The 26,347-nt window shown below is 44.2% G+C and overlaps 1 protein-coding gene across 1 annotated transcript; it reads right to left on the minus strand.

The window, feature by feature from the left end:
* Nucleotides 1–749: 749 nt before the first annotated feature.
* Nucleotides 750–25,907, minus strand: CYP17A1 (cytochrome P450 family 17 subfamily A member 1). The gene is made up of 8 exons (XM_083149247.1): nt 25,557–25,907; nt 18,165–18,303; nt 10,201–10,430; nt 8,529–8,615; nt 7,442–7,654; nt 6,117–6,286; nt 4,396–4,499; nt 750–4,146 (listed from the first exon to the last, which is right to left on the minus strand). Exons 1-8 carry the CDS (start codon nt 25,869–25,871, stop codon nt 3,869–3,871), a joined length of 1,536 nt encoding a protein of 511 aa, XP_083005373.1. The 5' UTR covers nt 25,872–25,907; the 3' UTR covers nt 750–3,868.
* Nucleotides 25,908–26,347: the final 440 nt, after the last annotated feature.

Below are 26,347 nucleotides of genomic sequence, written 5' to 3' on the forward strand. Positions count from 1 at the left end.
CCAATTTGTATGGGGGCCTTTAAACTCTTTGGTGTAGCTGATTTCTAAAGGTGGCCATACACTGTGAAATTCTAGGCCTGGCCAGCCAATTATCAACTTATTGGGCTAATCATTGCAATGTATGTCCCCAACCAAACACCAATTATTGGTCTGTCGGGAAAGAAAAATCTTCAAGCTAAAGCTGGCCATACATCTACAGATTTATTGCCGGATCTGGTCTTTTTGGAACAAAAACCTGGTAATATCTGAATGACCGTTTGGCAGTTATCCAGCATTTTGAAGCAAATGGTCAACTGTCATTTGCTCTCATCCAGCACCAGGTTTTTGTTTCAACCAGCCAAATCTGACAATCTGTAGATGGATGGCCAGCTTAACCCGACATTAGACAGTTAAGTACTTGCATATCCTTATATGCAACGGCTAGAACCACCAAGAGCCAAGACAAGGCTGTCTTCATACAAACGGCTTGCGCATATGCACAGAGTACCCCAGATAATCACTTGTGCTGCAAATTCACAGCAGTGTGAGCAAGTCTGAATTGGGCCTTATGTCCCAACTCTGCAACTGAAAATCATTCTGGGCCACCCTACTCAGCTGCGGCTACATGACCCATACAGACCCAGTTTTGTTTAGTAAAAGTCTATCCCTGTTTACGTTACTGTGTCCCCTCATCTTTTGAAGTGTTGGTGAACTATGTATATCAAAAACGATTGCTCGGTTATGAGTAGCGAACACACAAACAGACTTAGTTCTTGTCATGTTTCAACGTTTTTTATTTTTTAAATCTATTTAGGAAATAAGAAACCAGTCAGAAGTGTAACAATCGATACATTGTGCAACAGGAAAAACAGGTTTTATACACATGAAGCTGTACATATCCAGCCTGCTAAAGAAGTGACAATAAATCGTAACAGAGAAAAACAATAAATACTTTTAAATATACAGGCTTGTTTTCCGAGCCATAGTTGTGTAACACATAATTATCCAAAGTAAGAAAGATTACATAATGTTTCTGTATTTATCAGTGTGCGGTGGCGAAGGCGAGCTAGTGGGTGATTTAAGGACATTTGGATGGGAAGAGTGGTTTTGAGACGTGTGTATGGAGGGGTGTGAAGGGAGGAAATGAAGGTGTGGGGAACAGCAATAGAGTGTGCACCTAAGCCAATGAAGGAATGCAGATTATCTTTATATGTGTAATATCTGTTGTTGTTCTTCTAGTGTTGTCCCAACCTTGTCTGGATGGTATGAAGCCCACTGGTCAAAGTGTATTAAACTATGTATTACTGGGAATGTTGGACTGAGACATTAGCCATGTTCTGGGCCCCTTGATAAATATATATATATATATATATATATATATATATATATATATATATATATTACTGATCAGGCATGAAATGTACCAGATTAATACACTGTATAAAACACACCACAGTCCTGAGCAGTGCAAAGCAACATATGTATAATGTGCAGGGGCGGATTGGCCATAGACCTTACAGGGAAGATTCCCTGGAGGCCTGCTCACCTTTGAAGCCACCTGTCAGCCAGTGACTTTAAAAAAACATGTGTCCCTGTCCAGAGTATTGGCCCCTCCCACTCTTGATTCCCACGCAAACAGCCTTTGCCGGTTCACAGAGCAGAGTCCCGACGCTGCAGATACTCATCTGAAGCAGGCATCCATCTATGTAGCTCAGACATCTCTACATTGCAGTGCTACATAGATGGATGCCTGCTGTAGATGAGTATCTGCAGCGTCGGGACTCTGCTGGGCTATGCACCTCGAGGAAAGCTGTGCACATCCCCAAATTAATGAAAACAGGGGTCACGGCGCTAGGCCACTAAAATAGGTATATGCACATGTGTCAAGGAATGTGGGTGACTTTGTAGCCTAAACCTACCGTTTTTTTGGCCCTCTGGGGGACCAGAAGGTGCGGGCTGCCCCCGGGGAGTGCTGTGGCTGCAGTGCTGGGTTCTATACAGTGAGAGACACCAATATTGTGATGCCAGTGGGAGAATTCAATTCCAGGAGAAGTCATCGGTCCGGCTGGACCAGCATGGAAATAGCCGCACTTTGTAGCAGCCCAGTAGGGTAGTGAGCACTTGAGCAAAATTGGAATTTGGTTGGGCAGCCGAAGGGCACAAGATGCGGTGCCATTGCCCGGTTTTAAACATTGCAGCATTGGCAAATGACACCCTTCACCTGGAACTAATTTCCCCTCTAGAGTTAATCAGGGCCACAGAAATACCTGAAAAATGTCCAGTGGGTACCGCACCTTATTCTAATATCAGGTTCCAGACTGAACACTAGTATTATACATCACTACTTTATTAGAGGGTCAGTTTAGCGATGGCCATTGGTTGGTTACTATCGATGGTACCACTGATGGATAACCTTGATGGCCGGGGCATGGTTGCACAGGTGTCAGATGGCATGCTAAAAAAAAAAACATTTAATAGCTCTGTATCATTGATGGTGGGGAACAGTCTGGTTCTCCCCCATCGTTGGTAAAAGTAGTTACAAATGGTTACAGACCAACGATTTTAAATCATGAATGGTCGATGGCCATCCCTTGGTCAGTTACCTGGCAAAGCAACATGTGTGTTAAAAATAGCATACTGCAAATGTAGTTGTAAATAATAGTAAACAAGTAACCAACGCTGAAGTCATCCCAGTGATAATAACTTAATAATGGAACCTTTTTGTACAATGTAATATATTTTGATTTTGCCAGGCCTAATGCAGTGATCCCCTATCATCTGTGATGCAGCCATCAATGTACACATACATGATCACCATCATGTGCTCTATTATTAGTATGTTACATTAGACTATTTTCCAGGACTATGGTGTGTTCACTACATTACATTATCTGGTAGAATATACTGCATGAACTATCAGTATATATTTTCCATTATAAATATGGGAAATGTGATTTGGGAGGTCATTCTAGTTGACATGCAAAGCTGCGAAGTTCACAGCTTTGCGTATCATTTTAACTCCACCCGCCTGAATGCCCCCCCACACGCCGATTTCCTGCACGCTTGCAAATGGATGTTTAGCATGCACAGCCTTGCGCGCTGGGACAAAATCATTCAATGGTCACCGACCATCGAATGATTTTGCAGGGGCCCGCAAATGTAAGACACCTCTCTGGTGTCTTATATCTGCGGGCACCCTGTATGGGAAGCTGACATCTACTGACGTCAGCTGCCCATCCCCCGCACCTGCTTCACTGGCCCATTTACATGGGAACGGCCAGCACCTTCATGGAAGCAGTTCGCCGCGCCCGCTCGCACCAAGCGGCTCCACATGCATATAACAGTATATGCGCATGTGCAGTTGCTCACCATCACTCCCCTGCGCAAACACGCAGGGGAGTGTGGGGATTAGAATCACCCCCCTGGTCTGAATTAAAGGGTTTGGAGCAGTTTTATTACGAAAACTGCTACAAAGGCCCTTTAACACATTCAGGTGATACTAAAATAATTAACATAAAAACAAAAATGTTTTGAAAACAAACTTTTCACATTGTTTTAGTAAAAAAAGGTTAATAAATCTGTTTCTAATTTGCACGTGTGCATAGATAATCTCTGTGTCTGCTGCAGGCTATTTGCACCTTATCCACTGTATTTAGGGTACAGGTGCTTTTTAATCTGCAGCTTTGTGTTGGTCACAAAACAGTAGCCGGTAACATTTTGGCTTTACACCATCTATGAACAGAGAGACATGTGACTGCACACGCAGGTGAAAGGGCAACGTGTATTACAGGGAGCATCTACACAGTCATACTGATGACCTCAGATCAGCTGATTCTTCTCCAGGAAATTCAGGTTGATGTTTGGTGATGAATGTGGCACCGTACAGTACTTATGTGGGGATTTCAATATTCCTCCAGACGTCTCTCAGCTTAGTGGTCACCTTGAATGGTTTCACTTGAAGTACGACGCCAAACTTACCCTCCAGGTCTGGCAGAGGGTCTCCCTCCGGAACCTCCATTGTGAATCTCTGTAGGATCCAGGACAAGAAAAGGAAGATCTCCATCTTGGCCAGGGCTTCACCCAGGCACACCCTAATCCCAGCTCCAAAAGGCAGGTAACTCTGACTTGGGGAGTGCACGCGGTTTCCATTTTCATCTAAAAAACGATCTGAAGGGAACATATAATAGGACATGGTGTAAGAAAACCTTTGTACCAGCAATTGTAATTATATTAATACAAGGTCACCATACCCTGTCTTAGTTCCGCCATCGCTGCAGAGCCAAAAGCTCAATACAATGATGTTGCAGCAATAAAAAGTTATACATTGTATATTATGGCTAGCTTAAACTTTTACCAGCTTCCAAAGTGTATGTTATACCAGCAACAGTCACATTCCATGCACCACACTGACCAGACCTGGATTAAAGTCTTCAGGGTTCTCCCACTCCTTCTCATCATGATGTAAGGACCACAGGTTTATAACCACACGGGCGTCTTTAGGAATGGTGTATTCTCCAATACTAGTAAACAAATAAAACCAGTTATAGCCCTGCAATTATTAAACTTCTATAGTTACATGCATATTGGATCTGTATTTAAAAGTGGAAAATTAAATGCGATGAATGGGCCAAGCCGCATTTGGAAAATGGAGACTCAATATTTATGCAGTGCTGCTGAATGTAGGCAAGAATACAGGTAGGTGCCGTACGAAGACATTGGAGGTTGCAGGTTTTAGTGATGGTAGATAAATGTGATTCATCACCGCACAATTACAATATGTAGTGGGTGTATCATTTATTGACCAGAGATAAAGTACAAACCAATCAGCTCCTTTCCTTTTTCAAATAGAGAGGCAGATTTAACAATGAGTGATAGTCTTGTTATCACTCATTCTGAAAGATAATTGATGCTCCAGCCAATCAGCTTCTGTTCTGTTTGACTGTCATTTTACAAACATGACACTCGTTGTTAAATCTGTCCCACAACATGGCAGTTAGGAGCTGGCTGGTTGGTACAACAGTATATCTCTCTGTCTAATGCTTAGCACATAGAGTAGACACCTCTGTCGGCAATGACAGTGCCCATGATTCACATGCTGTGGTTATTTGGGCACAGGCAGGGGCAGATTAGTAAAGCGATCTGGGCCGGGAACAATCTGTAAGCAGGGGGAAGGGGGCGGGGGGGGGGCGGTTTGCTCGCGCTACCGCTGCGGGGGGGTGTGGGTGGTGCTTGCAAATTGTTCCCGGGCCGGGAGGTACTCGCCTACTGCCGGGGGGGGGGGGGGGGGGGGGGGTTGGGGGGGCGGACACTGCTGCCAGGGGGCTGGGAGGGCGGTCCGCCACTGCTGCTGCCGGGCCGTGGGAGGGACGGCACTATTCACCTATGCCGAGTCCTGCCACACAGGGTCTCCTTGTCCCGGCCAGCTCCAGGTCCCCGCTGATGCAGGAGTCGGGTGACGTCATCCTATGCGGCCGCAGCATAGCTGCATAGGATGACGCCAGCACTGGCCCTGATAGCAGGGTCGGTGGCCCGGCCAGGTGGCAATCTGGACCGGCCCACCGGGAAATGGCCCGGTTTCCCGGCGGGCCAATCCGCCCCTGGGCACAGGAAAGGTATGCCAACTACCAATGTTTCAGAAAACAATATGATGTTGAGGACATATCTAAATCAGACCATGTCTAATTTACCATTACAATCATAAGTTTTCTTATTTTTGGAATTGTGCTCTCATTTTCATAATAAAAGGTACTAAAGGTGCTCATACACGGTACAATTATTGTATACAATATCGCATCACATCTCATCTCATCGGTTTTGCAATGAGATGAGATGAGATCTAGTACAAAAAGTATGTGCAGCACACACTTTTTGACCTGAGCATTGTGATGGTAGCGCGCATCTCATCGCACCCAGTAATTGTACCGTGTATGGGCACATTAACATAAAACAACTTAGTACATTTTATAGTAGATATCTACTACACCAATTGTATGCCTTTCTCAATCCATAAGAGTCCATATGGGACAAGACCAGGTAGTCCTATCTGTTCATGCTGGGGAAACATAAATGGATAGATTTGCACATTCCCACTTAATAATCGCTCATACAACACAACACAGCAGTAGACTAACTCCTACCTGGAATCTTGCATAGCTACATGAGGGATGAGCAGCGGGGACACGGGGCGAATACGCAGGACCTCAGCGATTGTTGCCTCCAGGTAGTGTAAGGTTTTCCGGTCACTGAGTAGTGGATGTCTTCCAAACCCGACCTTCACATCCATCTCTTCCTGGATCTTCTTCTGGACCTGAGGATTAGATACAACAGTAATAAGCATAAAATAAGCCATTGCATTTGTGTTACACTCTGAACATTTATATTCTATAATGACAACCCTTCTGCAATACATGCAAAGAAAGAGACATCAAGCCTTGGAGAGGGATAAAGCTGAGAGAGGTAATGTACCAGCAGGGTATCTCCTAAGTGTTATTTATTCAAATACATCCTGTAAAATGAGAGAAGTTGATTGGTTAACACTATGGGCCCAGTTCAGACCCGATCGCACTGTCGCAAATTTGTAGTGCCCAGCATTCAGTTAAGGCACCGCCCCGCTGTAGTTAAATCCCGCTTTGCACATCAATGTGCACGCTGTGCGGATGGATGTGTACGGCTGCGCATCCGAGCGAATATGCCCAAAACTCATTGTAACAACATGTGTATAGACAAAGGGGGTCATTCTGATTGACTCGGCTCAGCTTACAGAGTCCCTGTGACACTGCCCCGGCGAATATACGCGTGATGTCAGCTGCCCGCCCCCAGCAGGCATCAGGCCGCTCGCGTACCCATGGGAATGCCCAGCGTTTTCATGGGGACGGTCATGAAGCACTGGGCGTTCCCATGGCCCTGCGCCGCTCCCTTCCCTCCCCACTGCAAATGGCGCAGCGACTGTGTAATTCGCTGCAGCCATTCGCAGTCAGGATTTACACATGTGCAGAAATGCGCATGCGCAACCCCTGACCATTGCGGCAGGGGCTGAATTCGGTTCACTATGAGTGAACCAGAATCGGCCCCAAAGTTGCCGGACTTCATCGCAGGATGTCCTCGCACATGCGCACTATGTGTCGCAGTACACATGCGCAGTGTATCGATTATTGCCTGTTGTATTCGCAGCAGTGGGATCAGGTTTGAAACGGGCAATATATCTCTACTCAAACTTTGATAAATATCCCCCAAAGTGGAAAGAATTAAAGTACCAACAAATCAGCTAATTGTTATTTTCCTAGCACATCTTGTAAAATGACAATTAGAAGCTGATTGGTTGGTGCTTTATCTCTCCCAACTTTATCTTACTCCATTGTTTGGTACATCTCCCCCAAAATAACCCATCACATGATTCCCACATACTACTTCCACCACCACCAGCAGCCGACGCAGCTCTACAAAGTCTTCACAGTTCCCCCACCTCCGGGTAGTGCAGCAGATAGGCGATGGCCCATTTCAGCACTGTAGTTGTTGTCTCCACTCCGGCTCCAAATATATCCCCGACGGTCATAAGGATGTGATCGTCCGTCAGTCCAATGCCCTGGGGGAAATTGCTATTGTTGTTTTCCATGCTGACTTTGGCTTTCAGAAGAGCATCCAACAAGTCCTGGATTGTTTCACTGCAAAACGTATCCTGCAGAATATATCAATACAACAATCATTGAGCTTCCACAGACATGACTCCACATGCTTCCACAGGATTACTCAGGGGGTAATTCAGACCTACACAGATTAAAAAACATTTGACGGTCGCTCACCATCGAATTATTTTTCCTCAGTTTGTAATGTACAGTATGCCAGGACTTACTTTTCATTTGAATGATTCCTGAGGAATTGGAGGCAGGCGCTGATGTCATGTGGGTGCGCCCACCGTTTTTGCGGGCACGCCCATGAAATGCTGGGCAGGCCCATCGTAATGCCCCCTGCCTGTCAGGAAGGGGGGTGGGAGCAGGTACCTATTACCAGGGCTTGTTGGAGAGGCTTGGTAAGGGCCCAGGCCCCCTCTCACCCTCCTCTTCTTACATATGATCCAGCGCAGACTCTGGGCCAGATTCTCTAAGCTTCAAAATGGAGACACAACCAATCAGCTCCTGTCTGACATTTTTCAAACACAGTCTGTGACATGGCAGGTAGGAGCTGATTGGCTGGCTGTTTATCACTCTCCATTTTATCACTTTTGAAGCTTAGAGAATCTGGCCATCTATCTCTAACCAAGCACATGCTTCTGTGTGCTGGTCTGCTATTGGTGCAGGGAGGCGGATATCACTGAGTGCAGCAATCTCCTCTGCCTGAAGGGGGGGTTAGCGATGTCACTGATCGCACTCTCCCCTGACTCACCCACCTCACATCCACAAGTGTTGTTTTAAGAGGCGGCTCGGCCAAACCTCTGAGAATAGGCCCTGCCCCCAGCTTTACTAGGCTCCGCCCAGGCTGTCTACAGTCCTCTGTATAAGGATCTTACTTTGACTTTTCAGCTTCCATGTTATATGTACAATTTATGTACTTACTTCATGCTCCTTCAGTTTCTTTTGGAGAAGTTGGTCTCTAGCTTCCACCGACTTCTTCAGTAACGCCAGGTCCTTGTTGGGAAATATCTGCCACAAAAGAACAAGACTGCAATAAGCCCATGGAAACATTTTTATTTATTTTTTTAATTATTTTACATTTTAGCATTTTTTGACCTACTGCTGTAAAACAAGGCCTTTATAATTACACAGCTTACCGACATTTTATATTTAATGAGAACTTGCAACCTTACATTTTATTAAATAAGGGGCATTGTATATAGTTTAAGATTTTATTGCTCTTCTATTTTGTCACTGCGCTTGAATGAAGTTCTATTTCTCCCCCGCGATTCTTACATGCCTCCAATTGCTTCATAGCTACTAATGAAGGCTTGGAATTGTGAGGAGCTCTAGGGCCTTATTCTGGTTCACTCCTTCTAGCAAATTCCTTCTTAGATGGACAAAACCATGTGCACTGCAGGGAGGCAGATGTAACATGTGCAGAGAGAATTAGATTTGGGTGAGTTATTTTGTTTCTGTGCAGGGAAAATACTGACTGCTTTATTGTTTCACTGCAATATAGATCTCACTTTGAAGAAAAACCCCACCCAAATCTAATCTGCACATGTTACATCTGCCCCACCTGCAGTGCACATGGTTTTGTGCATCTAAGAAGGAATCTGCCAGAAGGAGTGAACCAAAATAACCCCCCTACTCTCTACTGATTTCACCGGAGATCCCGTCATCAGTAGTCTCCTTTATTGCAGCATTTGCAGAGAGAAAGACAGAAGAGAGAGCGGTAGGAAGGACATACTTATCTTTCCCTCATCTCCATTCTGATGACTGTGTGCACTAGATGGGGGATTTGTGTTCCTTTCAGCTGTTAAAACTGTATTAAGGCCCCCATACACTAGTGCGATTTGGCCTGTATTCACCTGATTCTGTCAGAGATTGTGTAGAGAAATCGGGCCAAATCGCATGTGTTTGATATCCGAATCGACCCGATGCGCAGGGACACCTAAAGATGCCGCTGCTGTGTACACTGCATGCTTCCTACCGGATTAGACAGTAGGAAGCATGCAGGCCAGTATATAAATATTCTGTTGATTCAGCCTTGTACACGAATCTGATAGAGTACAAGTCCGATGGAAACAGGTCCTGGGTCATACAGTAGGGGTTACATGTCGACCACAGATATGGTCATGGTCAAACAAATTCCGTACTCATTTCAGCCTGGCAATTATTGCTTATTCAGAAATGGGGCGGATGCTTTTTAAAGGGGCAGTCAATTACAATGCAAAACCATGACATGTAAGTAATTGCCCCTTTAAAAAATATCTGAGATCGGCCGGCATCCCGCACGCCCCCCCCCCCTCCCGAATTCAGGCCATATTATATCCCACCCATGGTGCATTTTAAGGTTGACTTTGGTCAAACTAAAGTAACCAACTAGATTATATTGTATGTGGTTAGTTCTACTACATAGCTGATACAAGATTGAGCTGTACCCACCGATGCATATATAGAAGAGGCCTAAGTTACGTTAAGAATTGGTAGACTATAGCCAACAGATCCATAAAGACAGCAGCCTTAACTTACTGCATCATAGAATACTGTGTATAAGAAGGCTGCAAAATGTTTTGAATACAGTTTAACTTGCTATGTCATCCTGTACCTGGAGCCAGGGAAAGATGTCCACCAGGCTGTCCTTTGCCACCGTGTCCACAATGCCTTTACTGTAGCGCAGCATGGTCTCAAACTCTGCGTCACCTCTGCTGTATCGGGTGTTAAAACACAGAGAGCAAACCACGTTGCTAACTGCCCTTGTGAGCTCCGGGCCCATGTCCAGCGGGAGGGTGTCGGAGGCAGTGAGCGTCTGGCACATGGAGGTAGCCTCACGGGAAACTGCAATAAAAGGAATAAAGTCTCTGAGTACTTCCTTTGATATATAATGATTCTAAACGGCAGTAAATCCTCAATCACCCCATACCCCGATATATATATCCTCACACGTATCCTCACACATATATATCCGCACCTTCTTGGTGCCTGGTCAGACAACTTTTTGGATAGTTTAGGTTTGAGGGCATATTGTTGGAAGAAACCTATACTGAACCCAGGGCCGGTGCAAGGTGTCACAACACCCTAGGCACAGTTCTAGCCTACCACCCCTGAAACACCCGCACACACAGTACTGAGAGGTAAGGGGCTGGGTGTTGATTACTGCTCTGCATTAGATTGGCATGCCTGTAATCAGTCTCGGCCAGACAGCAGCGGATAAGCGTGGGGGCAGCAGCCATGGCTTTTGGGGCAAATTTGCATAGAGGCGGGGCTAAAATGCTGCAATTGGCACAGAAATGCATCATTATTCCCTGCCCACTCCTATCAACTGCAGGTAGCCTACCATATGCCCATTTCACTAGGAGGTGGGCACCCACTCTTCTGTGGGTGCCGGGGACTTCCCCAAAAATTCCACTGGATCCGGGAGAGTAAATAAGTATGGTATATTTTGGTTTTTGGGCCACATACAATGTTTCTATAGAAGAGGTGAATCACAAAACGTAGGATAGATAAATAGGGATGGGGGGGGGGGGGGGGGGGGGCAGTGGGTAGAGATTCTGTTATATGAACAGAGAGCACGTCTACCCCTCAGAAGGTGCAAAAGTTCTTCATCATGGCTCTGCACACCCTTCATAAAAACACTATTCTAGAGTCAGAGGTGAATTCATTTAGCATCTTGTTTGCCAGGACCTGAGCGCCAGTATTTGCAGTTCACAGTTCAAGTCTTATTAATGATATTATAGCACACACACCACATTATCTCTGTAACTAATTGATCTTTACTCAAAAACAACAATATTGCCTACTATGGTGACTATACCTCGTCCATATCGGAGAACAGCCCTTTGTATGGTTCCAACAGATCTAGCTTATTAGTCTAGACACAACATTACAGTGACACACAATGCCCCCAGCACAATCTGTGTGACAGATAAGAGAAACACCTTTTACCATAGAGTAGGATTTTGGTTCTAACTCACACCAATTGTACAGCAGCCCCTATACCACTGGATGTAGTGGTTTGGAGTAGGGGTGGACATCGGAAGCCCACCATCAAATGATGGCTGGGTGTCCGATATCGAATATTTAGATTTGATGGTCACTGATCATGTCATCAAAATAATTTGATAGATAAAATATTAATTTGATTTGTGCATATGACTTTCAGTGTTGGCAAACCTTGGCATGCTGCCATTGAATGGTAAAACTACTACCATCGGAAAAAAAACATTGATGGTTGTAAAACATCGCAATGTGATGTCCATCCCTAGTTTGGTGGTGGAAAAAGCAAACTGCTTGCAAAGTCTCTGCATCTGTGGGAAAAGGTGAGCGGTTATCACATGAAAATCACCAGGTGTGTACGGGGCTAACAACTTCATATACAGCCTCACAGCCAACCAGACCTTTTACCATTTCAGTACATTATTTATCATTGCAGTCCATTATTTACTCAACTTCTATTATCAGAGCAACTGTTTTTAAAATACTGTAAAGTACACAGTGACAGTCCATGCTGCAGCCAGTTATACAGAAGATGAGATAAATATTCTTGCTGTAAACACTGTTTCTATGTACATTGGTTGTTTGCAGATCAGTATTCACATGTGGATTCAATGGTCAGATGAGCTGAGAATGAAACTGAGGCCATAAACTTATTTGTCAATTCTAGGAATAATTCTGTATTCTGTTCAAGGGTGTAACTACCATAGGTGTAGAGAGTGCAGCTACTATATGACCCACAGCTGAAAGGGGCCCACCTTATTTGTCAAAGTAACATGTGCTATATACAATTAACACCATTAGGTGGTACATACGGGCCCTTACAATAAATTTTGCTCCCCCCTGCTCCCAGACTCCTCTCCAGCGTGTTTCCCCAGTGTGTAACGTGATGACGTCACACGCATAACGGAGAAGCTGAAGCAGGAGAGAGGAAGAGAGACCAGCAGACACTGCTGCTTCCCTTGGCTCCGACGCATCCCAGGCCATCCTAGCATGCAGATCCGTCCACCCATCCTGTACACAGTAGCCAATAGCTGGCTCTGTGTACAGTCAATTAAATCACTGGAGGGATTTGTCATCCCTGCCATGGCCACACCCACGCAGCGGTTGACTAGCTTCCGGTACTCAGCCAGTGGGCAGCGTCAGGCAGCAGCATATCAGTGCGTCGAGCAGGTGCCGGCGCCCACACAGACCCCACTGCTTGCTCCCCCAAGCGGCCGCTGGGGCTGCCTTACAGTAGTTACGCCACTGTTACCACGGGACCTACAAATATCTAGTTATGCCACTGATTCTGTTATTTTGTTTTAAGTAAAATAAAATGTAGACTGTGCAAGTGGTTGCGGAGATAGTCTGGCATCAGTATCTGAGTCTTATGGATGGCAGGAGGAAACAGTATAGGGCAGGGTTGCCTACTTTTAGGCTGTCCTCTCCGTGAGATGGCAAACAGCTAGAGGAAGCAGGGAGAAGGGCTGGTGGGCATGCCACAAAAGGAGTAGGATTGCGATTGCATCATCGTGGCCAGTATTACAGGCATTGCACAGTGGGGGGCTGGACCACGATGATGCGATTTGCATCATCGGGTCTCCGCGGACCCCCTGCTGAGAGAGAACTGTGAAAGGCTGTGGGGATTGTGGGGGACTTGCCTACATTCCTGGGGGACCGTGAGGCAGACCTGGATTTCGTGAGCCTCACGGTCATTCTGGGAGTGTAGGCAAGTATGGTATAGGGAGAAGACACAGGCTGGGATCAGTACACCTGTCAGCAGCCAGTATAATAGAAGCGAAACCGTGATAAGTCGCCAATTAGCTGGATCTAAAAGGTGCCCACTCATCTGATTCGGGCCAATTTCGCCCGATCCCGGCGAATTGGGCCGAGAAATCAGGCAAAATTGGATGTGTTTGACATCCCCTCCGACGATGCACGGTCCCGTGCACATCAGATCAGAGTGGGGAGGGCAGACGGGTTGCACATTAAATTTATTGGATAGAACCCATCAGTGGTGATGTGTTGGGTCCAATCCTAGGTGTGTGCAGCGGCGGAGGGCGGGGTCACAGCGGCAACTGGGACCTAGTAGCAGCATTTGGCAGGAGGCAGGGCGGGAAGCAGCTAGTGACGTTGAAAAAATATTTTGAAAAGACTGGCCGGGCTCTGATTGGCTGAGAAAATTCTCTCAGCCAATAACCGGCCGGCCAGTCTTTTCAAATATTTTTTCAAATTCAACAGCCACTTCCCGCCAGCTACCCAGAAGTTTTTACATGGAATAAATCGCATGCAATTTATTCCATGTAAAAATAGAACAATAAGTGCCAAATTGTATGTGAGCCTCCTGGTGAGTTGCCAGGGAAGCTCAAGGGCATATTGGTCCGACTTGTCCTTAGGACAAGTCAGACTAATGTATGTCGGCCTTAAGGCAATTTATAAAGAAAGTCAAAGATGAAGCAAAAATAATATACAATTGTTGACATTAATGCTGTCGACAATCACAATATGAACATTATTATGTGCGAGGGATAGAGCCAACATGGTTTGAAGCATTGTAACTGTGATGCAAAAGAAATGAACAAGAATTTCTATCAAAGTGCGCTGATAGCAGCCTTGTGGTGGACACTTCCGTTAGGCTCTCCTTGATAAAGGCCACAGGAAGTGGCTGAAAACGCGTTTGGAGTTTTCTGGAGCTCTTCATTTGAACTGGTGTTAATCTGGATGGACGTGGATCTGTTTCCTGATATTGCTATCTGATTGTGTTTTTCCCGGGACTCACTGCCATTTATATGCGAACTTGAGAACTGCTGCTACTTCACTTCTCCACCATTCTCAGTAACAGTCCATTTCTACCATCTTTTCACTCCCATGTTTTATGAATTGTAGTTTTAAAATGGTCATTTCAATAAATGGTATTACACCATATATAATATCCTTATTTTTGGGGGGAAATGTTTGGAGCGTATTTACCATATCTGAGGAAACCATAGGACGAGATTCCCTCTGAGTTGTGTTATCTTGTGACTACTCCTAAGGCGGAGAAGAGGAACGCTATTCCCCCAAGAGGGATGTATAGCATTTATTCACATTCCTACTCAGGTGTTCACATATCGTGATTATCGGAGAAGAGGACCCCACTCTACAAATAAGGGATGTATTGTTGCGCCAGTGGAGGATACAGCCGATCTTGTCACTGTTTATACAGGTTGAGTATCCCTTATCCAAAATGCTCGGGACCAGGAGAATTTTGGATAACGGATTATTCCGTATTTCGGAATATTTTAATATTTCAATTATGTATTTTGAAGTATCTTGCATTTATGCTGTATAAACACATAATATACACACAAATATATTTTATTACCACATAAAATACACACAAATATATTTTATTTGTTCAAAAAACAAGGTTTCAAAACGTGAAACAAAATGTGTGTACTATCTCAGCACTGAATTTGAATGCCAAGCAATAATTGTCTTGCACATATATAGTGCCAGTTACATATCATGTCCCCAGTGATGCTGTTACAAATGTCCCCAGTGAGTTTTTAGCAAAAAAAAATTTTTTTTTTCACTTTCTGGAATGTCCATATTTCGGAATAATTCGGATAACGGATATTCGGATACGGGATACTCGACCTGTATTGTAACTGTGATGGAATTGTTACTTTAAACATAATAGTAATGCCGAGATTAAAATGCTTTAAACAAAATTACAAGTGTGCAGGCACATCAGAACATTATTAAGTTTGGAGGAGGAGGGAGATCGAAACACACGCGTACAAAAGACTATGATGTTCTTGGATGGGATGCTGACCACTGTAGAGTGCACATTTCAAAAATGAAGGGAAAACTCTGGACACATATTTGGAGATGATGTATACATAGTTACATAGTAGATAAGGCCGAATAAAGACTTGCATCCATCGAGTTCAACCTAGGTTTTAATAGCTTATCGCTTGTTATACGTAGTGTATTCTAATATTTTTAAAGACAGATTATGATTCTTATTTGTACCCTTGGATGTTTTTAACCAATAAATGTTTGTCCAACCTTATTTTAAACTTATTTATTGTGTCTGCCGACACCACTTCACCAGGAAGAGAGTTCCATCGTTTGGCTGCCCTGACCGTAAAGAAATGTTTCCTTCTAAGGGAATGAAAACTTTCTTCGAATCTAAACTCCTGCACATGTGTCCTAGAATCCTTCCTTGCAGTAAAAAGGGTGCTTGACAGTTCCCTATATTGGCCCTTCATATATTTGTCTCTTCTCTAGTGTAAACAGTCCCAATTTGCTCAATCTGTCCTCGTAGCTTAAATTCTCCATTCCCTTAATTAGCTTTGTTGCTCTTCTTTGGGTTTTTTCCAGTTCTTTGATGTCCTTTAGTGTGGGCCCAGAATTGTACTCCATATTCAAGGTGTGGTATAACCAATGCTTTGTACAGTGGCATAATTACTTTTAAGTCCCTAGTTTCCATACCCCTTTTTATAGATGCTAGAATTCTGTTGGCCTTTTTTGCTGCTATGTGACATTGAGCACTACACCCCAGTTTGTTATCTATTTGGACTCTAATTCAGATCCTTTTCAAGTACTGAATTACCCAATGCCTCCCTGCATAGGTTATAACTAGCACAGTATGCCAAACAGTAGTAGAAGTAGTGCCCCTTATACACATTATGCCAAATCTTAGTTCCCTGTGTACACATTACGTCACACAGTAGTGCCTCTTATACACATTATGCCACACCATGTCCCCATATACACATATAGCAAATGTTATTCCGCAAATACTGTAGCATGGCTCATGAAGCAAGCTGCATAAACATTTACCATTTGTGAAATGACAGCAAAAATGGACAGAATAAATCTGAGAAAACATATTTACAGATCTTCAAAGTATTTAAACAAAGAGGATGAGATTATACTACGCTTGCTTATTGTTTTACATACATTTTCTGCATAACTAGAAATGCAAGTAAACCAGATAAAAATCTCCAATAGACAGTAATGCATTTACAAAGACTGGCCACTAAGTGTCAGCAGAGCTCCATACAGAATGACAGGCAGACAAGCTTACCCTACAGTCCACATTATGGGATTGATTCAGTAAGTGGAAATGTGAGCTAGTGCAAAATGTGCTTCTAGAATTAGGTAGCATTACAGAGGTGCAAATGCATTTATATTTTTCATTTTTACATTCAGATAAAATACTGAATGCAAATGAACTGTACCATATGCATGTTTATTTTAGGTTTTATAGTTGGACAGGTGCCACCTAACCCAAAAAATATCTAACTTGAGGCGTGCATTTTACTTTCCCCTCTATATCAAGTAATGGGTTATCCAAGTACAGATATGCACCCAAATTTTGTTTGATATCATTAAACATTGAAAGCCACAATTCACCGATGACACTACCGTCATTGGCCTTATCAAGGACGGGGACGAATCGGCCTACAGACATGAAGTGGACCGATTGGCCCGGTGGTGCAGCAGCAACCATCTAGAGCTCAACCCACTCAACCCACCGTTGAGATGGTAGTGGACTTTAGGAAGAAGGCTGTTGGTGTTCCTCCGCTAACAATTGCTGACAGTGTGGTGTCGCTAGTGGACTCCTTCAAGTTCCTAGGAAGCACAATCTCCCGGGACCTTAAATGGGGGCCCAACACTGATACTATTGTTGGAAAAGCGCAGCAGGGGCTATTCTTCCTGAGGAAGTTCAACAACCCACAGAAGCTTCTGCTCCTCTTCTACTCCGCAATTGTGGAGTCTGTACTGTGCTCCTCAATACTGGTCTGGTACGGCTCCACCAGCGAGAGAGACAAATGCAGACACCAAAAGGTAGTCAGAACTGCGGAGAAGATAATCGGGACGGACCTTCCCTCTGTCCAGGACCTGTACCTGTCCAGAGCAAAAAAGCGGGCAACGAATATAGTCAAGGACCAACTACATCCTGGCCATGGCTTGTTTAACCTGCTGCCATCAGGCAGACGCTACAGGGCTATTCCCACCTGGTCCACCAGCAGCCTAAAAAGTTTCTTCCCTCAAGCGGTTTACCTGTTGACACGTGAACTCATGAACATTGTCTAGTCGCGCCATAACCCTTTGCACATAAGCTAACACTGTGTCCCCTCTGAATACATTTCTGTATGACTGTACATGTTCCCCCACCTGTTTATATTGTTTATTGTTTACACTTGTCCACCTGGCTGCTGCACAGCAAACCGAAAACAAATTCCTAGTATACGCAAGTATACCAGGCCAATAAAGCTGATTCTGATTTAAAGTTACTGTACATGTATTCTCATATTTGACCTCAAGATGGCGCATGTTATGGTCTTAAACGTTACCATATTATTCTTCTGAAACAAATCAGTTTTTAGTATTATTATTGTTTATGTATATGGTGCCACAAAGGTTCCGCAGCACCTGACAATACATAGATGAGCAAAAGAACAAAAGAAAATAGTGATTTACAGTACAAACTAGGACAAGTACATGGTAAATACTTGGTGCATGTGCTGAGCATTCAATAAGATGAAAGATGTTTGCGATCTCCTGGACATATACAAATGATGACATGTTCGGTTTACTTACTGATCTGCTCAATGGCGATGGTCCCTTCCCCAAACATGGTCAGTGCCGAATGAACCATTTTACGATGAAATTTCCAGCTGGGACTGTAGTCAGCAAAAGCTATATCCTTAGCATCTCTTGTCAAAATATCAGTTGTTACCTTGACATCAATGGAACACAGTTAAATTAAACCATGAACAAACAAAAACCACACACATCATTCACGTATTGCATGTTATCAAAGGAGTCTCAATAAAATCATGCTCAGGCACAAAATCCCTGCTACAGGCTGACCATGAGCACTTACCTATGGCAATCTCATGGAGGAACAGGTTCTAGATCTCAGGAGTAATCTCTGAGTATTGTTACGGCTGGAAGATCTTTTACAGCTTGTGAGGCTCTAAAACTGCAGTGCAAAAGGGTCTATTGAGGTTTCACATGCATTGTATTTCTCAAACGGATCCCGTTTTTATTAGCAGACCTACAGGTGGCTGTGGGAATGGGATCATTGGGTCAACCTCATGTTGGTCGACAGTCATTAGGTAGACACCATTAGGTCGACACATTTCAAGGTCGACACATTTCAAGGTCGACAGGTGTCTAGGTCGACATGGCACATGGTCGACAGGTGTCTTGGTTGACACATGCGTTAGGTCAACATGAGTTAGGTCGACAGTCAAAGGTCGACATGGGGTCTTTCACTGTTTTTTGTCCTGAATTTCGACACAGTCGACATGGACATAGTTTTAAGTGCACCGTGTCCCCTCGCATGGCTCATCCAGGTCAGGCCAGCGAGCCAAAGGTATTTAAGAGCAAAAAATAGAACATTAAACATTGGGTTTTGTCTGCCACAAACAGGAATAGACAATTGGGTTATTAAATATATAGTTGCGGCTCCTACCTCTTGAGGCAGAGGGGGGCTGGCACTCTGGAGAAGAGGCGCTGCCGCGAGCCAGTTCCCAGACCTGCAGAGTGTAGCCGAGACTAACATACAGTATGTGCAGTCAAGCGGCGACTTGACTGAGCATTTTTTTAAAAAGGCTGTAGCCTATAGGAGCTGGCTATGGCCAACAATCAGGGAGTAGCTTCATAAAGGAAGCCAGCTAATCACAGCCCAATCTGGCAGTCCCAGAGGGAGAAAAAAAGCATTTTGTTTCCCCCAGCACACAGGGGGTTATTCTAGTTCACTCTTTCCGGCAAATTCCTTCTTAGATGGACAAAACCATGTGCACTGCAGATGGGGCAGATGTAACTTGTGCAGAGAGAATTAGATTTGGGTGGGGTTTTACTTCAAAGTGAGATCTATATTGCAGTGTAAAAATAAGGCAGCCAGTATTTACCCTGCACAGAAACAAAATAACTCACCCAAATCTAATTCTCTCTGCATATTTTACATCTGCCCCCCTGCAGTGCACATGGTTTTGTCCATCTAAGAAGGATTTTGTCAGAAAGAGTGAACTAGAATAAGGCCCACAGTAACCAGGATTTAAATCTGCATGGTCCTGGTTACATATATTTGCAAATACATGGAAATCCCCCAAGCCAATCGTCAAGGCTTCTCTGCGTATTGGGGGTCCCTATTACTGTATCTAGGTACAGGGTACAGCACCCCAAAAATAAGCATAAGCCAGAAAGCCAAGAGCAGCACGACAGTGAAAAAAAATGAGTGTTAAAATATGTTAAGCTGGACACACACTACTGCGGTGTATCGCACACATTCGATTTGGGCCGATTCCTCGGCATGATCCGTCGAGAACTGGTGAAATCGGCCAAATCGCTGTAGTGTATGGGGGTCTGTAGTGCTTAAGAAGCCAGATCTATGTACAGAAAGTGATACAAAAGTGATAAATGGAATTAAGATATTTAAGGAAAAGTGTTAGGCGGAATATTACCGCCCAGGATCGTATCGTAAAATGCGATCATATCGGGGGAATGTATCAATTTTAAGGGCGCAGGGACAGGGCTCCGAAAAGAGCCCGTCCCTGCGAAGGCCTAACCCGGAAGCCGGGGGGTCAGCGCATGCGCGGTTATGCACTGACCCCCGCCGACCCCTCTTACCGCACTGCCATAGGCTACAATGGGCGATCGCCATATCAGAATGGCGATAGCCCAGGGCAGTGGCGTAACTATAGCTCCGCAGCCCCCGCGGCGGCGGCGGGGGGGGCGCAGAGAAATTGGGGGCTATAGTTACCCGCGGTCTGTGTCTCGCCCGGCTCTCTGTCGGGACCCTTCTGACGTCACGGTCCCGACCGGCTCCTGCTGCAATGAAAACTGACAATTAGAAAATGGCTGCCCCCATACTGCAGACAGTTTTCTGTCTGCAGTATGGGGGCAGCCATTTTCTAAGAGTCCGTTTTCATTGTAGCAGCAGGAGCCGGCCGGGACCGAGACGTCAGGAAGGTCCCGACAGAGAGCCGGGCGAGACGACGCAGACCGCGGGTAAGAAGGGGGGGCAGGTTAGGTGGGGGGTGGGGGGCGCCGAATAAACGTGCGGCGGGGGGGCGCTGAATAGTTAGTTACGCCCCTGGCCCAGGGGTGTGAAGCCGGGCTACCCAATGTTAATACATCAGGCAGCTTCGCATCCCCCATAGAAACCTATGGGGGGATGCGGCCGGCGGTGGTGCAGGGGGATCGCAGCAGGGATTGGAGATTCCTGCTGCGGTCCCACTATGATACATTTAGGGGATACTTAATATTTACGGCAAAACTTGTTTTCGGGGATTTAGCCGCAAAAATGGTTTGATAAATGGGCCCCTTAGTGAGATTATTTATTAGTAAAAGAAAAGTGTTACATAGAATGTAATAGTGTGCTACCTCAGAGCCATCACTGGCAGATGCTCAATTAGTTTAGTGATATCACTCAGGTTTCATGTCAACCTTTTTCATGTGTTGATCTTTGGCCTGTCGACCAATAGTGCTCAACCTATTGAATGTCGACCTTTTTAATGTCGACCAAATGATGCACACCTGTGGCTACATCCCCTACAAATAATAAAATGTTAAAAACAAGTTTTTCACAGAGGGCACCATTCTAATGCAAGGGGTGCAGGGGAGGACACCCACTTACTACCCCTCCTCCTCGACTGCCGCCATCTTCCCAGTGATACTTGGGAAGTTGGCACATGTACCTATTTGTTGTGTATTTATTTGATCTACTTTCAACTCGATTCTACAGTAAAGGACCTATGAAGGAATATGAAACAGTGATTGCTGTTTGCTTCACCTGTGTGTATCACATCAGGTGGTTTTAAGTGACACATTGGGTGAAATTTAATAGGATGAGAGATTCAGAAAGTGAGAGACTTGGTAAGAAATCTCCATTTTTTATAAAGTGGCAATCATTTACACTTCCAAATCCAACTGGTTTTGCAGTGTAAATGATTGCCGCTTTAAAAAAAAAATGGAGATTTCTTTCTAAATCTCTCACTTTCTGAATCTCTCATCCTATTAAATTTCCCACTTTATTTCTGTTTTATAGACACTTTGAGTATGGATTGGATGTATACTGTATTGCACTGATTCGAGCTGCACTCCACATATTATTGCACCCCTCTAGCAGCTTAGTACCCCTCCCCCATCTCTATGTGCCACTGTTACCATTCTCCTCTGTGCACTGCCCTGTGCCCCACCCAGATATAGCAATATTAATACGCTGCCCCCGTATACCAGCAATCTTCCAGATATGGGACAATAGATACAGTAGCTCTGCCTCATGTCATTATCGCTGGTACTATTACACTAACGGTCACTGGGATTACCAATATTTGTATAAATTGATGTAGAATCAACACCAGCCCCACAGTTTATGTTTGCAGCCTTGCTATGGTGACATTCCTAAAACTATAAGCCATGATTAATTCAAAGGAACCTGGCTGCCAGTGCCACTTCCATAATCTTTACAATCCTACTCATACATGATGGTACTAACATGTTTCTTACACTGTTCATCAGGGCTGTAACTAGAGGTGAGCCATGGAGGCAACTGGCAAGGGCAATGGTCAAGGAAGTGGGGAGGGGGGCATCTTCCTGACCATAGGCAAAACTCATGTCAACCTTTGACATTGGCGATCGAATGCTTGTGTCGACCTTCCAACTCTGTCAACCTTAGCAATGTACACCTATTTCAGGTGTCGACATAAGCTCTGTTGACCTTCAGTGGTCGACCCAATGCACTGCTGCCTAAATAGGCTCGACCCAATGACCCCATACTGATGTGATTTGGGGTATGCACAGAGTGGTATATAATGTGAATTGGCAGAATGCATAGCGTGACACATGGGGGCAGATGCACTATGCCTTGGAGAGAGATAAAGTGTCAGCCAATGAGCTCCTAAGCTCCACGTTACAGGTTGTGTTTGAAAAATGACAGTTGGGGGCTGAGTGGCTGGTACTTTCTCATCACTTTGTCTCTCTAAGGTTTAAATGTACTAAGATGGGAGTTTTATTGAAGATTGGATGTTGCCCATAGCAACCTATCAGAGTCTACTTCTTATTTATTTAGTATCTTGTAGAACAGTGGTCAGGGAACTCGGTCCTCATTACCCCACACAGTGCATGTTTTGCTGGTAACCCAGCAGGTGCACAGGTGTACTAATTACTCACAGACACATTTTATAAGGTCCGCAGGTGGAGTTAATTATTTCACTTGTGATTCTGTGAGGGGATATGCAAAACATGCACTGTGTGGGGTAATGAGGACCGAGTTTCCTGACCACTGTTCTAGAAGATAATAGAGAGAATGTGATTGGTTGCTATGAGCAACATCACATCTTCAAAAGAACTCCCATCTTAGTACATCTGCCCCAGAATGTGAATGATTTAAGTGGCCTAACATCTCGGTGTGAGCTAGCGGCAGGAGTGGTTACAGAGAATATAAGATTTATTTTGCAATATCAAAATTACTAAATCTTCTGCTGGACTTTGGTCCTTATTCTAGTTCACTCTCTGACAAAATCCTTCATACATTCTGGGGATGCTTAATATTTACACCTAACCTCCAAAAAAGGTATATATTCAGGGAAATAGCCGCAAATATTGTTTGATAAATGGGCCCCTTAATCGCAGCAATGCTCCCCTCTACATCCAGGTATAACCATACTAGACAGTTATAACTAGAGACAGGATTATATGCACCATAAAAAGCTTGAAATATGCATGCAAATATGCATGAAAAATACTTAAAATATGCATGAAAAGTGTTAAAATATGCTACATACAAATGATAAAAAAAGTAATTTTTAACTTATTTATTTAAAAATCAGCATAAAATTAGTTGCAAATAAACCTCAAAAATAGTCCCACAGCATCTGCAGATGTCTAGTGCTGTACACAGGATTTTTTTTTTCTTCCTGGCTGCTACAGCAGACTGCAGCGTCCAAAGCTCTTCTTGCATCAACTACACGGACCCTCGTCTCCAGCGCCGATTCATCAAATGTCAGCATAGCGTGTGAGGGCGGCGCAGTGGAAGGCTTCCTCCCTGCGCCGCATACTCACTGTGACATGGCATTTCCTCCACACCGCGTGATGTCACAACCGTTCTGCCCACCTCCTCTGCTGCAGAAGTCTGTCTCTTGGTGTAAAGTCCCAGGCCAGGGGCAGGCAAAGGTTCAGGAGCTTCGTAATGGCATCCGCCCCGACTGACTTTTATAAACATGGATTGGCAGCCTAGAGCAGTGTCAGACATAGCGTACATCCAAGGTTCCCCACACTGCGCACATATTGCCCCAGCCTGCACACTCTACCACTACCTGACCAGCAGGGCGAAGCAGTGCTGTGACTCACGCGTGGAAAGGGGGCAGGGCCTAAAATATGCACCATCACTAGATTTTAGATAAAATATGCAATAAGCAGTGAGAATGGGCAAAATATGCAAATGCATATGCAAATATGCAAATGCATATAATCCTGTCTCTAGTTATAACGGTCACTGGTGAAGTTACTGAAATACAGTGTAATGTAAAATGACTCCATAATTCTGGAAAAAGTAAAACTATTTCAATTAACAAATTTCCGTCTATTACAGCTTATTAACTGTTGTGTGATAATAAGAAAAGCCTGTCCTTTTCAATTCTGCATAATATGAAGTGTACCCTTGAGTTATTGTTGTTTTGAAATGTTTGAGAGTTCTAATGCGAAGATAATTAACTCTTTGACCTTGAAGCATTGCCGTCCTTCTACATCAGTACTAGGGGTGGGGTGGGGTGGGGGGGGGGGGGGGGGGGCTGCAAACAAGTATGTTTTATTTTAATGCAAGAATTTAACGCATTTCACTATAAAGTTATGAAGAACAATGTGGCATCCAATTTATGCAATATCTTAAGGGCCCCTTACACTTGTGAGATTTTGTGAGATTTCATCCAATTTGAGTCAATTTATCTGACAAGATCTGATGTGCCTGTTGTGTAGGACACAATCCACAATCCTGTGCCATTGGGTATAACCAAGAGATTGGAAGAGATTGAACCTCCTGCACATAGGATAAATCTCGAGTCAATCAGGTTCAATTTGTTGAGACAATTAGTTGACAAGTGTAAAGGTGCCCATACACGTTACAATTATTGTATACAATATTGTATACAATATCGTATCTCATCCGATCTCGGTTTTGCGATGACATCAGATGAGATGAGATCTAGTACAAAAAGTATGTGCAGCACGTACTTTTTGTACTAGATCTCATCTCATTTGATGTCATCGCAAAACCCAGATCGGATGAGATGCGATATTGTATACAATATTGTATACAATAATTGTAACGTGTATGGGCACCTTAAGGGATCCTTTACTCTATTAACCTCTACGTTTGTCTGCAGCACAGAAGAATTATATACTGATATTTTTTATTTATGTATTAACAGTTTCTTGTATAGCGCACACATATTCTGCAGCGCTTTACACAGTATAGTTGAACATTCACAACAGTCCCTGCCCCAGTGGAGCTTACAATCTATATTCCCTACCACATGTACACACACAGACACTCTAGGGTTAATTTTTGTTGGAGCCAATTGACCTACCAGTATATTTTTGGATTGTGGGAGGAAACTGGATTACCCAGAGTAAACCCACACAAGCACGGGGAGAATATACAAACTCCACACAGTTATGGCCATGGTGGGACTTAAACCCATGACCTCAGTGCTGTGAGGCAGTAATGCTAACCATTACACCATCCCTGCTGCCCCTGATATACTGTATATAGACAGCATGTACAACTGTGGAATTAATTTGCTCTCTTACCTGATGTCCTCACTATCTAAGTTTTTATGGGAGTTTAAAACTCAGCTGTCAAACCACAAATGTTCTATGTAAGTAATGACTAATGAGTGCTCAATATGATAACAGTATGTAATAATAAAACACAGCAGGTGCTTCCAATTATTACTAAAGGTGTTCTTTATATGGATTACTCACTGTGCGAGGTCTCCCAGCAAAGGTTTTCCCCTTCTTCAGCAAGACCTCCCGGGCATCCTCATGATTATTCACAACTACTACATAATGGGATCCCATCATAAAGGAGTAGAGGCTGCCATACTTCTTCTGTAGACCGCAGAAAAGAAGATGAGGAGGGAGGTGATTCCCAAGGTGAAGCAAGCTCCCGATGACAGGCAGTGAAGGTAAGCTCTTGGGGTACTTTACATCTCCATGGTTCTTTAGTCTTAGCCTCCAGAGAGAGATAAGAGCAAGTCCGAAGACCAGAAGCAAAGCTGCACCAAGCCACACAATCATGCTGGAGTCTTCCCTACCTTGAAAAGAATCATCTCAATTGACAGTGCAATTAAATATGCTAGGGCTCTGGCCAGCAGCCAATCAGAGTTGAGGGGTTATTAACCCTTGCATTGCAGGAAGTATACTCGTTCAAAGCAATTTCCAACCAAAGGAGTTGTTATTTTGCCAAAGGCAAAGATCCTTGGGACTTTAATCTCAGCACAAGTTATCTACACAGTTGCCTGCATAGATTTAACAGAAGTAACAAGGCAGGGGGTGAAATACCCCTAGTAAAAGATGAGTCTCATGCTGCTTTCACACTGCAAAACCTGCTTTGACCCGGTTTTTGAAACGTTTCTTAAAACAAGTAAAACCCCTTTCACATCCCATGTTGTAAACAGTATATTACGGGTTAATTACCATTTTTGTACCTTTCACATTGAACCCTTTTTCACCCATAAGCAGTTGTGGTTGTGGGCAGTGACTTCATGCAGGGA

This window comes from Crinia signifera, chromosome 6 (assembly GCF_055691185.1).
Source record: "Crinia signifera chromosome 6, ASM5569118v1, whole genome shotgun sequence".
NCBI lineage: Eukaryota > Metazoa > Chordata > Amphibia > Anura > Myobatrachidae > Crinia > Crinia signifera.